General features: G+C 44.3%; 1 protein-coding gene across 2 annotated transcripts in view; it reads left to right on the forward strand.

The window, feature by feature from the left end:
* The window catches only part of ALKBH8 (alkB homolog 8, tRNA methyltransferase), a 1,077,261-nt gene that overhangs the window by 158,510 nt on the left and 903,256 nt on the right, over positions 1 to 15,495 (forward strand). For both annotated transcript variants that reach the window (XM_069640672.1, XM_069640671.1), the window contains exon 4: positions 4,140 to 4,271. In XM_069640672.1, the coding sequence (XP_069496773.1) occupies positions 4,140 to 4,271 (132 nt within the window). The remainder of the gene's footprint in view (positions 1 to 4,139; positions 4,272 to 15,495) is intronic.

A 15,495-nucleotide genomic window follows, 5' to 3' on the forward strand; every position in this document is an offset into this window, starting at 1 on the left:
AATGTCCAAAGAAATAAGTCTGCTTTCTAAAACTAACCTAACTGACCCTACCACTATGAAAATGAACTTGGGTCAGGATAACGTAGGGCAGGCATGGTATCACAAGTATGACACTGACACAATGGGTAAAATTTGTAAAACCTTTATTGAAATTGTTGGGGCTGGAGACACTCCTACTTTGCCCTATAACTAAGAGGAAAGTAGTCTCAACCATCAAACGATAAACAAAACAGTCCTAGTGGAGTCTGTCAAATCAAAATGGCCTATGCTAACAAAACCTAATGCCTGCCCTATCTCTTGTACAAAAAGTGTAAAAAGGAGAAATGTATGTAAAGGAAAAATCAGTGTTCAAGAAGAATAACTGTGGTTGAACCACCTCTCCTCCCCACATTAGACCTCATGCAGTAAGGCTGTCCCCGTTGGCAGGATGACACACTCTGGCTTGGTTTCCGATGCAATGACTAGTTCCAAAAAGTGTATCGAGGCCCTCCAGGCCTTCCACGTTAAAGTCTCTTTAGCTGACTTCCAAATAATGTTTCAACAAAAAGTTCACATTGGTTCCCCTCGGTCGGGCTCGGACCCTTCACAACAAACTTCACATAGGTCCCCATCTGTCAGGATCAGACTTCTCACAACATAGTTCAACAAAACTTGCAAGGGGGCTCCCTACCCCAAGCTTATTATACTTCGGGTCTCCTTCTGTCGGGCTCAGACCACTTTCAGATGTCCAAGACTTTCGAATGTGCATGACTTTCTTTACAGAGCGCTGCAGGACCACTTTCACTCAAAGTTCACGTTTTAACTTTCACTCTCCTCTTCTTTAGGAGTTAATCTTGCTGACTTCACTTGTGCTGTTCATTCGCTTTATTGCTTCAAACAATGTACCTATCACAGAGACTTTTGAGTGGGCTAATTCATTTCGCCGGACCACTCTGTTACTTAGTATCACCGATCTCACAGCTGACCTTACTTCAAAGTTAATTCACCGGTCTGCCTTTCTTCCCATCTCATCCACACGCGTTCAGCCTTCACTTGCGATATAATGTTGCCACTTCAAAATGTAACACACACACCGGTCTCTCATGTTGCTTGCCAACTCACCGGCTTTGTGCGTTTCTTTTGTGGTTTTAGGATTTCCAATTCACGAGTCAACGTTAGTACCACAGGCTTCGCCTTGCCTCCCCAACTGTGCCGTTCACTCACGAGGGTCACTGGCGTCCTTGGAACACAATGCAGCATTCTGATGTAGGATCTGGCCTTTTCCACGTGTCTTTCGTGGCCTGTCGGAGGCCTGCTCCAGTAGGTATGCCTTCATCCTGGAAGTTCTGCTTATACTCGTGTAACGCCGTTCTCAGAGTGTGTCTCTAGGTTCTGCCTTTTATCCGTGTGAGGAGAACTAATTGGTATCTGGTGTATGCACTTATAGTTAAGTGCCTGACTTGGCCTGACCAATTAGCGTGACATGTCCAGTACAATAATGGTGTTACTCTGTCACCCTCTTCCTCGGCCCAGTGTTTGTGTAAAAACGGGGTGGGGGGGAGTTGGGACCTCAGAGTATCTTAAAAAATAGGATAGGTTAGATAAACACAAAAGGGGGGAATACTGTGTCTCACCATCTGCTGCCTCACCCCCACTCCCACACTGGTCCGGTTCCAGGAACTGGATCTGGATGACAAGCCCCCGAGGACTAACGGGCGAGACATTCTTTGGTTTCCCACAGTAATAACTTCTCATGGGAGTACCTGTGGTACCTGACTGGAGGATTCTTCCTTAATGTCTAATCTTCAAACAATCACTCATGATTTCTTCAATCAGTCTCTGGAACTCATCAAATGAACTATTCACTTTTCTTTTCTCTTTGGGCATCCCTTTTGAAGAACTTTTGTAATATCTATTTTCTTGGTTGCTGTTTTCAATGTGTTCTTGGAAATTATTATTTCCCTGTTAGGCTTTCCCTCCTGGGCAATTATAGTCCAGCATGTTCTGTTCTACTTGGTTTTGTGCATAGTTTAATCGAATAGTTCCTCTGAACTCTGGCTCATAATATTTACTCTTTTATATGTTGTGCTTTTTTGTAAAGAATATTGAGTTTCTTTCTTTCCTCTTTTCCCAGGGTCTTGTTTTCCTCTGTTCTTTATTCTCAGTAGTATTTTAGCAATTTGTTCTCTGTGTCACAATGCTTTAATTTCAGGTTTAACTTCGCCTGCTGACTTCTACTGAGATGAGTTGTTGATATGTTATAATGGTTCCCTCTGGGCCTCTCGTTATTCTCCCAGTTATCTTCAACTGTGACAGAGAACCTCTTTGAGATCTCTGATCCTCAGGGACCTTCTTTCCAGATCCAGGCCGCCGTCGGTTTCTCTGCATCAGTATTTTCTTCCTCGGTGGGTCACGGTCTCTAGATGCCTGCCCGGACCCCCTGCTGCATTCTGCTAGCATTGGTGTCAGCGATGTCCACCACAGATCCCTTGTGGTCTCGCCACCACTTTTCCCTGGGCTCCTGCCCCATCAGCTTCTCACTCTGGGGATTCGGAGTGACTCTGGCATCCCATCCTTCACTTTCGTGACGGTTTCCAACTCAGAGACTTCCTTTCTTTTGCATACTCTGCCTTTTCTCTCTTGAATCTATGAGATCATTACGCCGCCCATAATGTCGACAATTAAATTGCTGACTCCCATTAAGGTGTGTTGCAGTGATCAGCTAGATCACTGTGCCCTGCGTCCCCAGCAACCGACTCCCCCCCTACCCAACCTTTTTGGCGGCACACTGTGAAGTGTGCCGCCGTCTCTCCTCCGACCCACAGGCGTCAGTTCTCGCCCACTAACATGAGTCTGACCTGGCATTGCAGGGTCCTTTTTTTCTTTTTTTAAAAGTTTTATTTTTCTTTATTGTCCCCTATTTCCATCTCATGGAAGCAGGGGACACCCCTGCAACTCCCGACCCACACTACACCAACAAAGGGGAGCGGGGGACAGCCCTGCAACCCCTGCTCCCATTATTCGGTGTAGTGGGGGGTCTGCATTTCATTACAGCGCAAAGACTGTAATGAATGGGTCATAATTTTCTGGGCCTGTGTATGCTTTACTCTTTCGCCTCTGGTGTTACATAGCTCGGGGCCTTTCTGTGCCTGCATATGTGTTGCGCTCATCTCTCATCACTCAATGTGCATGTTATTTAACATACTTATCCAAGTGGATTGGACATCTTGATTTAAAGGGACATGTTATTTTTCTAGGTGATAACATCTATTAAGTGTTTCTTTGTCCCAGTCTTGATGGCTAAAAGTCACTGAAATGTTAGAGCATCCCACGTAGGCCACGTTGTGCACAGCTTTAGGGAGTTCATCACAGGAACGGGAGTCCTTGTCCCCTAAGGGGGAGTCTCTCCCGGTGAGGTCCCACTTGCCTCTATCGCTAGCAAGGGTATTATGGAGCGGGCTCACCTACCTAGCCTCACCAGGGGGGCTTCCCCTTGGGGGGGAAGGAACGAATTCCATTGTTTTGTCGCACTGTCCATCTCTTTGAAACATCTTTGCTGCAGCTACTGTGGACTTGCGCACAGGAATCATTCCTGGAAGAGATTCTCAAAATGAAATAAGGCCCCAAACATGTCTTCCATGGATTGTAATTATTTTATTTCAAAATCCAATATTACAAATTTGAGTGTGGTAATGAATAATTCACTGGTCTTAGTGGTCATGTTTATTCTATTAAATATTTAATTAGAATTAAGATACTTTATTTTTTTTGGTCTAGCCATCCACTGCTTGGGGCATAGTAGTCAAGTTCACAATACTGAATTCCGTCAATGCTTTAGTTCTTCATTGGCACGTGTAAATGGTAATACTGCAGGTGTATTCGCACACCAGAAAGTGCTTTCCTATTTGTATTTTCTGACACCAGGTGTTTCTTACAAATCATACAGCAATGATTCCAGAGACCACCTCCCAGGGTACTCCAGTTTAAGTGTAAGTACTGAGGCCTTTTTGGGATGCTTACTTAGCCAATGTATAATGCTAAGCTGTCTCTTTAGGAGAGACACGTAAAGATCCTACTCACGTAGGATCTCATTTGAAGAAATATTTAGGCATGGCACAGATTCTAATTATATTAACTCTAATCTTGTTTTATGTCCATAGTGCATTCGGAGGATTGTGCACCGCCTCCACTACCTCCAGGTCTGATAGTGATTGAAGATTTTGTTACTGCTGATATGGAAGAGTCTTTATTGCAGAGTATTGATTGGTCAACAGATAAAGAAAATGAAACCGGTGAGTTAAATACTGGAAACAAATAATTCCTTGCAAAACTAATCGATGGAACCCTTTTGCAAATGAGTTTCTGTTTGTTCTGACATAAAAAGCTGTAAGACAAAATGTATTGTCCTGAGATCCCAACACCTGCTCAGAACATGCTTATGTAATCCTTGCTCAGAACATGCTTATGTAATCCCCAGTCAACCCCTGTAATCCACCCCTTCCTTCTTCACTCACTTCTGGAAACTCTATTAAGAATGTATGTGCTCTATCATGACATGACTTGGGGATGGTAGGGAAGCGATGGGCTGAGCAAAGTAATTTACTAAAATCTTCCCACAAAACAATATACTGTAGTAACCAATCCGTGTCGACCATGCAAAGTTAAAATGTTGCATAGGTGCTCATAGAATTACAGATGTTTGGTTTCAATTTGAGTGTGACCCTTTCTAACTTTCCAAGAGGAAAGTATATTTTAAGAGACCGCATGGTGTGCGTTCTCAACATTTTTTTTATAGGAAATTATTTTGTAAAGCAAATGATGTAATTGTACAAACCATTGTAAAATACTTTGACAATGTTAATTTCTGGTGATCGCTTTCAGTATACATAGGTAGGCAGACATAATGAGCATTAAACCTGTCTTACTGACCACATAACATTCTCCAAACCTAGAACAAATACATTACATTCTGATAGAGGTTATGTCACATTGATTGTATTTGGGTTTCTTAAGAAACGTTGTTTTTATATGTGGTAAGGTTATCATTTCAAGATGGACAAACTGTTGTACTCCAATTGTGCTCTTTCCAAATGCGCCTTTCGGAAAGGTGAGGGTGACAATTGGCACCGACAAGGGCTCCTTGCTGCTTCATAAAATCAAAGAGATTTTTGGGAGCATAAGAATAACCACATATCTTTATATTTAACAAATGTGTCTGTTATTAAAGGGCTATATGTTTCATTTGCCAAGTGCATAATGCACACTGGCTTGTACTAATGACATTTGTAACAACACTAACCCTTCTAGTAAAATGTATGTATCCGCAAAGCATATATACTAATTCGTACAGGATCCGGATGTGAGACTAAAATGTCTGTGTCATCTGCCACCCCTTTGGGGTCCTAGAGCCCTCCTGCTTGAACAGAGGCAGTGACCTGGTTACAGAGAGGCTTCTCATTTCCCCAGATCCGGGAACCAGGGAGATAATGTTTTCTGAATTCTGAATGTGGGGAAAATCCATCTCATTTCCAGAGCTGGTTTGCGTTCGCTGGAATGACTGACAGACAATCACAGACAGATCTAATCAACAGGAACACAATTCACCGACTGATCTTACTGACTGAAAGTCGGCTACATTCTTCCAGCGAACAATAGTATAATTGTTCCTTGCACGAATGCAGCCAGTTAAACGTCCTTTTAGGATCAATGACTAGAATGGTCTTTGTTACTGTCTTCTCTTTGTTTGGTTCTCCCTGCCCCCTCCAAATGGCCATACCATTGTTCTTAAGGGTTACCTTTAATTGTATAAAAGCTTTTTTAAATTCTGAGCTCCCAGTTGCACCTTCCACCGGGGATAGTAGTGTAGCAGAGTAGGACATGCAGGGATTGGATTATGGAAGATCCATTTATTAAACGGTTAATGGGTTAAAGTCTGCTAGAAATGGGATGGAGTGTGTGAACTGCACAGAGAGTAAGGATTATTGGGAATAGTGCCAACCAGTAGTTGGCTGACATGGTTCAGGCTAATCAAGAAAACAATGACAATTGTACTCGGCCCGCTGGCTTGTTCCTTGTGGATGATTAACAGTTAAAGGATAGGTCTGTAGCAGAGTGCCTAACCGAGGTCTCAGGCCAATGCGAGATTCCCTTCCTCACTGGTCCTGTCAGGGGAGGGTGGAGGTGTGTAGATAAATCACGTGCATATGGGACAGGCCAGAAATGTCAGGGGAAAAAGTGGACTTCTTGCACCATTATGTGAACTTACTCCTAGGCTTAGACAACAGTGTCCATGCTTTCTGCTGGGATTGTGGAATGTAGTTCTGAATGTCAGGGTGTAGAGAGGTGGGTGTAGACAGTTGACCATTTGAATAGGGACATAGACCCATTCGAAATCCCCTACATCCATCAGATACTTCTTCAAGAGGAGGCTTTTCTAGGCTTTGAGGAACAAGTGAAGGGATAATACACAGTACAACTGAAGCAGAACAACGTTTTAAATTCATGTTCGGGCAGAGTTCAGTCTGCGGCAGTCCCTGGTGGAGTGTGGTGTGAGGAGCTGCAGCGACTGTGTCTTTGTGTCTTTGCTGGATTCTTCTATCCCTTTAAGGAAAAGAAAGCCCAACTGACTATAAAAGCCTACCTGGAGCGCGGAGCGCGCGCGGAGTTCGGGCAGAGTTCAGTCTGCGGCAGTCCCTGGTGGAGTGTGGTGTGAGGAGCTGCAGCGACTGTGTCTTTGTGTCTTTGCTGGATTCTTCTATCCCTTTAAGGAAAAGAAAGCCCAACTGACTATAAAAGCCTACCTGGAGCGCGGAGCGCGCGCGGAGTTCGGGCAGAGTTCAGTCTGAGGCAGTCCCTGGTGGAGTGTGGTGTGAGGAGCTGCAGCGACTGTGTCTTTGTGTCTTTGCTGGATTCTTCTATCCCTTTAAGGAAAAGAAAGCCCAACTGACTATAAAAGCCTACCTGGAGCGCGCGCGGAGTTCGGGCAGAGTTCAGTCTGCGGCAGTCCGCGGCTGGATAGAGGCTGGCTGAGGCGGTTGGCTCGGCTGACGGCCGCGAGAGGGTAAGTGAAGCTAATCCCTTCTTGCTTCCTTGGATGGCTGAAACCGGCCCCTTGACGCGTGCAATGGTCAGGCAAACGCTCCTCCCTAGAGCGAGGTCCGAACACAGACCCGCCGTGGTATTCGCTCCCGAGGCAGCTGCCGAGAGCAATATCCATAATGATGAAGACGCGCCTAGCCTTGCACCTGTGGTCCCGGTGGTAATTGCCGGAAACAGCAGCCAGAGCAGCCAGGGCAGTCCACCACCGCATGTGACTTCACTAGCCGGATACGACTGGGGAATTCAGTGTGGGCAGCGCAGAAAGAGTCAAACGACGTCCGTTGAGGCCTCGTGCACAGAAAACGTGTTAACGGTGCCTAGTTCGCTCATTCAAGCTCCGTCACACGTTTTCTGCAGTAGCGCGCCTGTCCCATCGGTCTCTACTGTCTTCCCTTGCCCCAAAGTGAGCAACTCCCCTTCTAGAGGTCCCACAATGGACCATGTTAATTGCAGACCATTGATTACATCAGATCCAGGAACTTCGAGTCTGCAGCCCAGTCGGGGACATGACGAGTGCCCCAGGAAACGCGTTCTTGAGGTACCGAGCAATCACAAGACAGGCTGCTCGATAGTCAACCTCGCCCGCGCAGAACCAACCGCGGCAAACGATACCTCCCAGTTGGTGATTGAAATAAATACTGTAATGTTTCAGTCGCCCTTCGACGTTACCGACACTGAATTGATGGAACTTGAAGTGCCGTTGGAACAAAATGAGTCTAAAGGGCTCAGATTTTTATATCCAGCCGTCAAACCCGACGACCTACACACAATGGCAGAACTGTCCAGTGAGGCAAATGATGATGACAACCCAACGGCATGTGATCAATCAAATGCCGCAGTACTACATCAGCCGCTCCCTGTGCGAGAATCTGAAGCAAATATCCTGATACGGAGCAGCACGTCTCCATCACGACGTGCGAACCAGAACGCACCAAAGTCGTGTCCATCAAATAGCGGACGTAGATCTCCTGACCCTAGCAGCCCAAACTGCCAACAATCAAAGCCCAGCGAATCGGGCCAATTGCTGGACTTAGCTGGACGTGAAGCAAGACTAGCGGAACGCCTGAGGGCTGACTTTGAGCAAATGAAGCAACGTCTGTCGGCCAGTTTTGTAAGACCTAATTCCGACCTGGCCTCCAACTCATACTCGATGGATCTGAGTAGGACGAGTATGGAACGGGAACAGGACTCGAGTCGACTCGAGTCGAGCAAAGTGGTGCCAAAGTCCATCGCTGAAGCAAATTTCCCTTGTAGCGGTCCGCAATCGACAGAGGCAGCTGGCAGGTCCCACTGGCCAGCGAATCCGTCTAAAGACTACTTGAGGCCGTTGTCTACTCATTCAACTCCAATGCATCAGGCATCATTGTCTGACACGACAAGTAAGAAATGTGTTTCTATGAGTTTGGGCGCAAATTCAAATAAGTCTATGGAAAATCAAAACCAACAGAATGATATGGAGACAACAAAAGATATGGCGGCAGCCTATAAGTCTAATCTATCGGCAGCAGCGGCCCTACAAATACACAACAATGTGTTAGCCGCAACATCGGTTGCCCTTATTCCTTTCACTAAATTATACGAAAATATACATGAAGCCATCCAATCGAATGGAGGTATGCTCCTGCACATCATGGAAATACTAGCCAAACAGGATCAAACTATTGCCCAGCTCCAAAACAAACTGGACACTGACAAACTTGCCTTGCAGTCAATGCAAATGCAACTACATGAAATCACGTTCAGGGACACGCCAGATGTTAAAGCGTTAGTGGCAGCAGCTACGGCATGTTTAAAGCAAACCACCTCCTGGCAACAGCAGTGCAGGCATGGCGTTAGCCCTAGTGACTGTCCACTGGAGGTAAAGGAACCAGATGTGGTGACTACGAGCGAGATGGCTAAGACAGGGCCCTCTGCCCGCGCACCTGTTACCCAGGCAAATGAGGCCGAGGTAGGCCGTTCTCTGCCAGTCGCTCCAGTCCTGCCTATAGCAGAGATTGTTGTTGACCCCGCTGGAGGGTCATCGGCGAATGTAGCAGAGAAGCCGTCGAAATCTTCTAGTGTGATGGTGCGTCCTCTTTTTGATAACGAACCAAAAAGTCTTGACCCATCCGTATGCACCAACAAAAGAGTAACCTTTGGCATCTTCGACGGGCCTGCCCTATATTTAAACAAGGTCAAATGTATTCCGTCAAACGGACAAAAAACTTGCTCAACAATAAATCGCCCGAAAAAACAGACCGAAAAGCGAAATCACTGTGCGGCTCGCCCTCAAACCAGTAACTCAAAGAAATTTATACGCAACCTGACGACTCCACCAAAGCTGAATTTTTTCTCGAGAAACACAAATGGAACCTCACCACAGATGACTAGAGGCTCTAAAAGGACAGATAAGGTTGTGGCTGTAGCTACAGAAGCAAAGGCAAACCCCAACAAACGTCAAAGACTCGATTCCGATGATCTGGCAACCACAGCAGGATCTTTATCAATCGACCTATGTGATCTATCCACGTATTCATATGATGACGACACAGAGCGAGCTCAGGAAAGTGCCCTGAATAGCACCATGAGTAGCTCAGTTTCAAACGGGTATATTCCTAATGTGGTCTCGTCGTTAACAAATCCATGGGTCGTAAAGAAGAATTCGGCTCTAAATAAGATGGCCCTGTTAAATAAGAAAAGCCAATTGTCCACCCTGGGTCAGAGGACACCAAACATGAATGACAAGTTAATCCACAAACCCTCGAAGGAGGAAAGGCCCAGTTTGGTACATCAGGGCCGCATAAATAAAACAAGGAGTTCAAATCCAAAACTAACAGCTGGTCAACGAGCAAAAGAAAAATCAAAAGCCAGCACAGAACCCAAAGAGAATCGAATGGAAAAAAATGCAAAAATTGCGATCATTAATATCCTCAATGACGACTCTGAGGTAAACTTGAACAGAAGAAATGTTATGCGCCTCTTACATTCGGTGCCTGCTCTAAGAACAGTGTCCACTGACGACATAGCAATCATCGAATATATGTCGGAAGACCATGAGGACCGAGTTTATTTACACATAAAGTCTAGCGCTGTCCGAAAAGTCATCTTGGCAGCAAAAGACGATCTACTGCAGCTTGGCTTTGATGTCAGCGAACTAAAGCCTAAACCTGAATGGGGTGTCAGCACAAATGAGGAAAAGTCCAGCCGTAGGCATGATCATAGCTTGCTCACATTAGACAAGAAAAAATCAGAGTCAAGACATCACTCGAAAACAGCCTCTAATTCAAATCATTATGGAAGTCAAATTAGGCATAATATGTTAAATCATTAGCTATCGGCCGCTAAGGAACAAATAGTGTCCTCCCTGATTTCATGGAACACGAGAGGATTTCGACATCTGTTTGACGAATTTCCAATTGAATTAGAAAACAACCTGATAATTTGCCTACAAGAAACATGGCTGAGGACTGCACCGGTGAAAGATGGCTACGTGACCCTGCTAAACCTAGCAGGGAAGAATGCATTTGGACGACCATTCTCAGGTCTAATAACCATGATCAAAATTGGTCATAATTGGGAGGTGAAAAAAAGCGATAACCCTAACTTATTCATCCAATGTACGTTAATCGAACATAATGATCGCAGTCCACGACAACAGCAGAACATTCTAATAGTTAATGTATACTGGAACCCGATGATGATCAAAACTAAAAACTTTATAACTGCAATAACCGCAATCATGGACAAAAATCTGCAGGAAATAAGTAACCTTATGGTCATCATATGTGGTGACATGAATTTGTCATGGTTTGATTTGAATGGTGGCCGGTTGAACCGTAAGAGCACGCAATACCATCAAAATCAAACTAGGCGATCTCAATGGGACAACATCATGGAGATTTATGATTGCGACATGCTAATTGGACAAGTGTCAGGCGACATACCACAAAATAAAACGTGGCATAATTTGGGTCTTGCAAAAACACTAGACAATATCTGGGTGTCCAAACATTCTTGGGATTTAATCAGAGATATGCACGTAATACCAACAAAAAACAGCGATCACGAGATAATGGTGATGAACATGAATATAACCTCCGGATGTATGAGGCAGCAATTAACATCTACCCTTGAAGTAAATAACGGGAAAAATAGGTTACGAATGTCGTCCCGTCAGATTTCTATCATCACGAATGAATTGGAAGAAGCAAAGAACTCGTTGAGCAGTAACATAGACTATGTGTCACTCCTACCCTGCCGTCAAGATAGTGCGTTATGGAAGAGAAACTCTGCAAAAACGCATACTCATGAATGGAGTACAAAGCTAAATAACGAAAAAAAGAAGGCAAATAGCGAAATTCGCCAGTTGAAATCACATGGCGGTCCGAACATGAGTAACTTGATACAAAAACGACGGCAAGCCTATCGCAACTGGGTTAAAGCTTTCAAGTACCAGCGGGACCAAGAACGCGGTGAAGTAATGTTGAGGCTGTTGAAATCGCATAAATGTAGAGACACCTGGCAGATACTTAACAACTGTACAACTAACCAAGCCACTAGGATGGCAAATGTGGTGACTGAAGCCGCTTGGAATCATCATTTCAACAAAGTCTTCTTAGGAGACGCTAAAATTGAATCAATTCTCCCTGTCTTATCAGCTGTAAAGTGGGACTGCTGTGAATCCGCTGATGACATAGCCACTGCAATTGTGAAGTTGAAAAATTCGCGTGCTGCTGGTCTGGATGGCATCACAAATGTGATGCTCAAAGAAAACAAATTGGCATGGTCTAAATGTATCGAGACACTATTCGCCAACATTGCAATGATGAGATCAATTCCTGCAAATTGGACAACAGCAATAATTGTCCCAATTTTTAAGAAGGGCGATCGGGCAAATCCAGCCAATTATCGCCCCATCGCCCTACTGGACACAATTGGCAAGGTGTTTGCAAATTTTCTCCAAAAAAAATTAACAAAGTGGTCAATCGAAACTGGAATCACAGACTGTAGACAAACAGGTTTCACGAAAGGTGTTGGAACCGAAATGAACTTAACATTGCTTAACATCTTAAAATTAAATGCGCGGGCAAGAAACACAAATCTATTCCTTGCATTTATAGACCTTCATCATGCATTTGATTCTATTGATCGAGAATTACTGTGGGAGAAACTACACAACTGGAATTGTCCCCACGACATCCTGCTACCAATCATAGCACTACATACGGCAACAACAATTCAAATAAGGCTGAACGAAGCAGGTCAGTTATCTGAAAGAATGAAAACCAAAAGAGGAGTCAAGCAGGGTTGCCCGATTGCTGCCTGCTTATTTAAGCTTTTCATTTCCGATATTCCTGCCTCCTTAGGCGATGTTCGATGCTTTCCACCTAAAATAAATGGGACCCAAATAAATTGCATGACATATGCAGATGATCTTGTTTTGGTCGATACTACGCAGATCGGATTGCAACGACTACTTCAAAAGTTACAACAGTATATGTCGACCAACAACCTGAAAATAAATACTTCAAAAACAAAGATCATGAGAGTTGGGTCTTACAAAGGAGAGAAGAAACATCCATTTAGCTGGAGAGTGGGAACATATCCAATTGAAGAAGTCACAGAAATCAGATATCTGGGCATCATGGTTAATACCTCGATATGTGAGAAGAACTGGGTCCGTGATGTGGGGCTCCGGATAAAGATTCTGGCAGCACAAGGCTTGCGAATTCATAATCTTTATGGAAAATTCTCCTTGACTCCGATCCGTTTGTTTTACTTGCAAAAAGTCATTCCCTCAATTACTTATGGAGCCGAATCGGGATGGAACCTCGATTATAAAATCTGGGCGAAAATGGAGGGCTACTTTTGGAAACGAGTACTAAGGCTACCAAACTGCCTTTCAATTACTGTCATAAGACAAGAACTAGCCTTGGATGATCTCTATGCAACGGTGTTATGGAAATCACTGGCACTATTGCGAAAGATGCTAATAATAAACAAAGAACCCGCATATGAAATCTTAGCAGTCAAAGATATGAATTTAGCTGGAGATGCATACACAAAATGGTCTAAGAAGGGACATGACATTATGATGGCCGCTAATATATCTGATGAAATGCTGCTAAAGTGGCCACAAGTCGCTAAAAGAAAACTAAAAGAATGGTCATGGGCAGGTAATATAGCAAGACTGGAAAGCCAGTCAACTGCACCCAAACTTGGGCCGACTGCTAATAAAATGAATAAGATGCCAAGGTACCTGTTACAGTTTCCATCGAGGCATCACCGTGATCGGTTTCTGAAATTGAGAATGAATGCGATAAGAACTAAGGAAATCCTACTAATAAGAAAAGATACTGAGACCAGAGACAATCGGTGCAGATTCTGTCATGAGGACATCGAAACAGTAAAACACTTGATAGTCGCCTGCCCCAAACTCCGATCTTTAAGATCCGTACATCTGATCAAATATGCCCCGAAAAATGAGAACATGGAGGACTGGTGGTATCGAATACTGAGCGGGAACTCCATTCACCTAATATGCTCAGTGATAAACTTTATCGATGCCATTCAATTATAAAGATTATGTGAAGGGAGGGGCGGGCATTTTGAAGCTGTAATGGAGTGTCCGTACAAGACGATGTGTTAAAACAAAAAGTTTAATAATAAACTAAGTTTAAAAAAAATAAAAAAAAAAAATTCATGTTACCATCTCCAGAGAAGGATTGTCAAAGGGTTTGCTTCTTCTTAAAATAAGGTTTCCATGTTAAGCTCCACTTTGTTACTATGTTCATGAATCCTCCTGAGATTGAAAAGAAAGGTTGTCCACTACCTACTCGGCAGTTTCAAAATGGATGGCTTTGTATGATACATGCCATCTTGAACACATAGCAGCGTCTGTTGGGTCCTAACTTTGCAAAATTAGGACACATGTACTCTGGTCAAATTGGTGGGAGCCTGACATCATTAGGGCATTCAGTTTGGCTTTTTAAACATTTTCTCAGGAGTCACATTTAGAATTGCAGATATTTTACCATATTTTTTATCTGTTGATCTACATTGGTGAACCTAATTGATTTTGTGTTTATCACTCAGGTTAGTGAACGCATGGCTTGGCAACTAGGTAGGACAGCTCTCTAGATGGTTTGGTTTTGATTTCTGAGGGGTTAAGCTTTAGTTGATGTAATTCCACCCAGTTCTCATTTATTTAAGGCAGCAAACTACACGTGGATTGTCTTTTTTCATGACTACCTGAGATAAAGTAGGACATCATATGCATATTCAGGAATTATTGTATTCATTGTTTGTCGATTGGCCGCCCTGCTGCATTTTGCCCAATCACTGTGATCGTCAGACGGAAGCCGGCCTAACTCCAAAGGGCTGCTCCCTAGGGCCCTCTCTGTGCCTGACCAGGCCGATCCACGCTGCCTCAGCGGCGACTGCTTCCCTCATCCCATCTACAACTGCTCGTTGATCAGTGAATACACCAAGAATATCTACCTCCAAGATACCCTAAGCACATCCTGCCTTTTACGCCACGTCCACCTGCTTTGAATCCTCATATTCCCCTCTCTCGTGCAGCTGACAACAACTTCACCCTGCACTGGTCGCCTCCTCCATCCGATCGTTGCACAACAGTGCTAAGAACCCGAAACGTATGTGATCCTCGAACACTCCGGTACGGACGATAAAACTCTTTGTTCCCCGTATCTCAAAGTATCGACCAGTGGTGCTAGAGAACCACTACTCCTCTCGGTTGTATTAATCCGTGATTAAGGCTCCATTCTGTTTGCCAGTATAGGTAAGGCATTTGTAAGACCCTATACTTACCGAGTTGTTCTATTCCCTCATGCTTCCCGGCTATATGTTATGTCCACTACTGTCCCGCCATCATGTATACATCGTGTTTAATCAATAATTCACAAATCACATCCTCTACTTTGAATTGCTTTTGACTTTACTAAATTGTAAATGTAACCCCTAGCCTTACACTACCGTCTATAGGATTGTACTGTAGCTCAGTTTTCTGTGCTGCCTAATCCATCTACTGTAAGTACAGTTTTCTCATTGTTTGAATGTAACATGCCCAGCTCAGACTATCAATATACAGGTAGGCAAGAACGGCATTGGATCTGCCCTAGCTGGCAAACATAAGTTCACACGCCTAGCCAGTTAAGATCACTTCACTAGCCAACTGAACTGTTCATGTGTTAGATACCCCAATTAGTCCTGTGAAGTTACATACCTCCCCTATAAGGTGCCTGCCTGCCCTAAGCCGGTCCCCCCCTGTTCTCCAGTATGGAGCCTAAGTTGCCTAGCTCTGAAGACATTGCCCCCTGTACTTCCTCCCAGCTCTTCTTGCCCACGCTGCTGGAGCAGCGGTATCTCCCTCAGCCGAAAGTCTGTCGCTGCAGGAGCAGCTAGACCTCTGCTCCTCCA

This window comes from Ambystoma mexicanum, chromosome 7q (genome assembly GCF_040938575.1).
Source record: "Ambystoma mexicanum isolate Mex_15411 chromosome 7q, UKY_AmexF1_1, whole genome shotgun sequence".
NCBI classification, from domain to species: Eukaryota; Metazoa; Chordata; class Amphibia; order Caudata; family Ambystomatidae; genus Ambystoma; species Ambystoma mexicanum.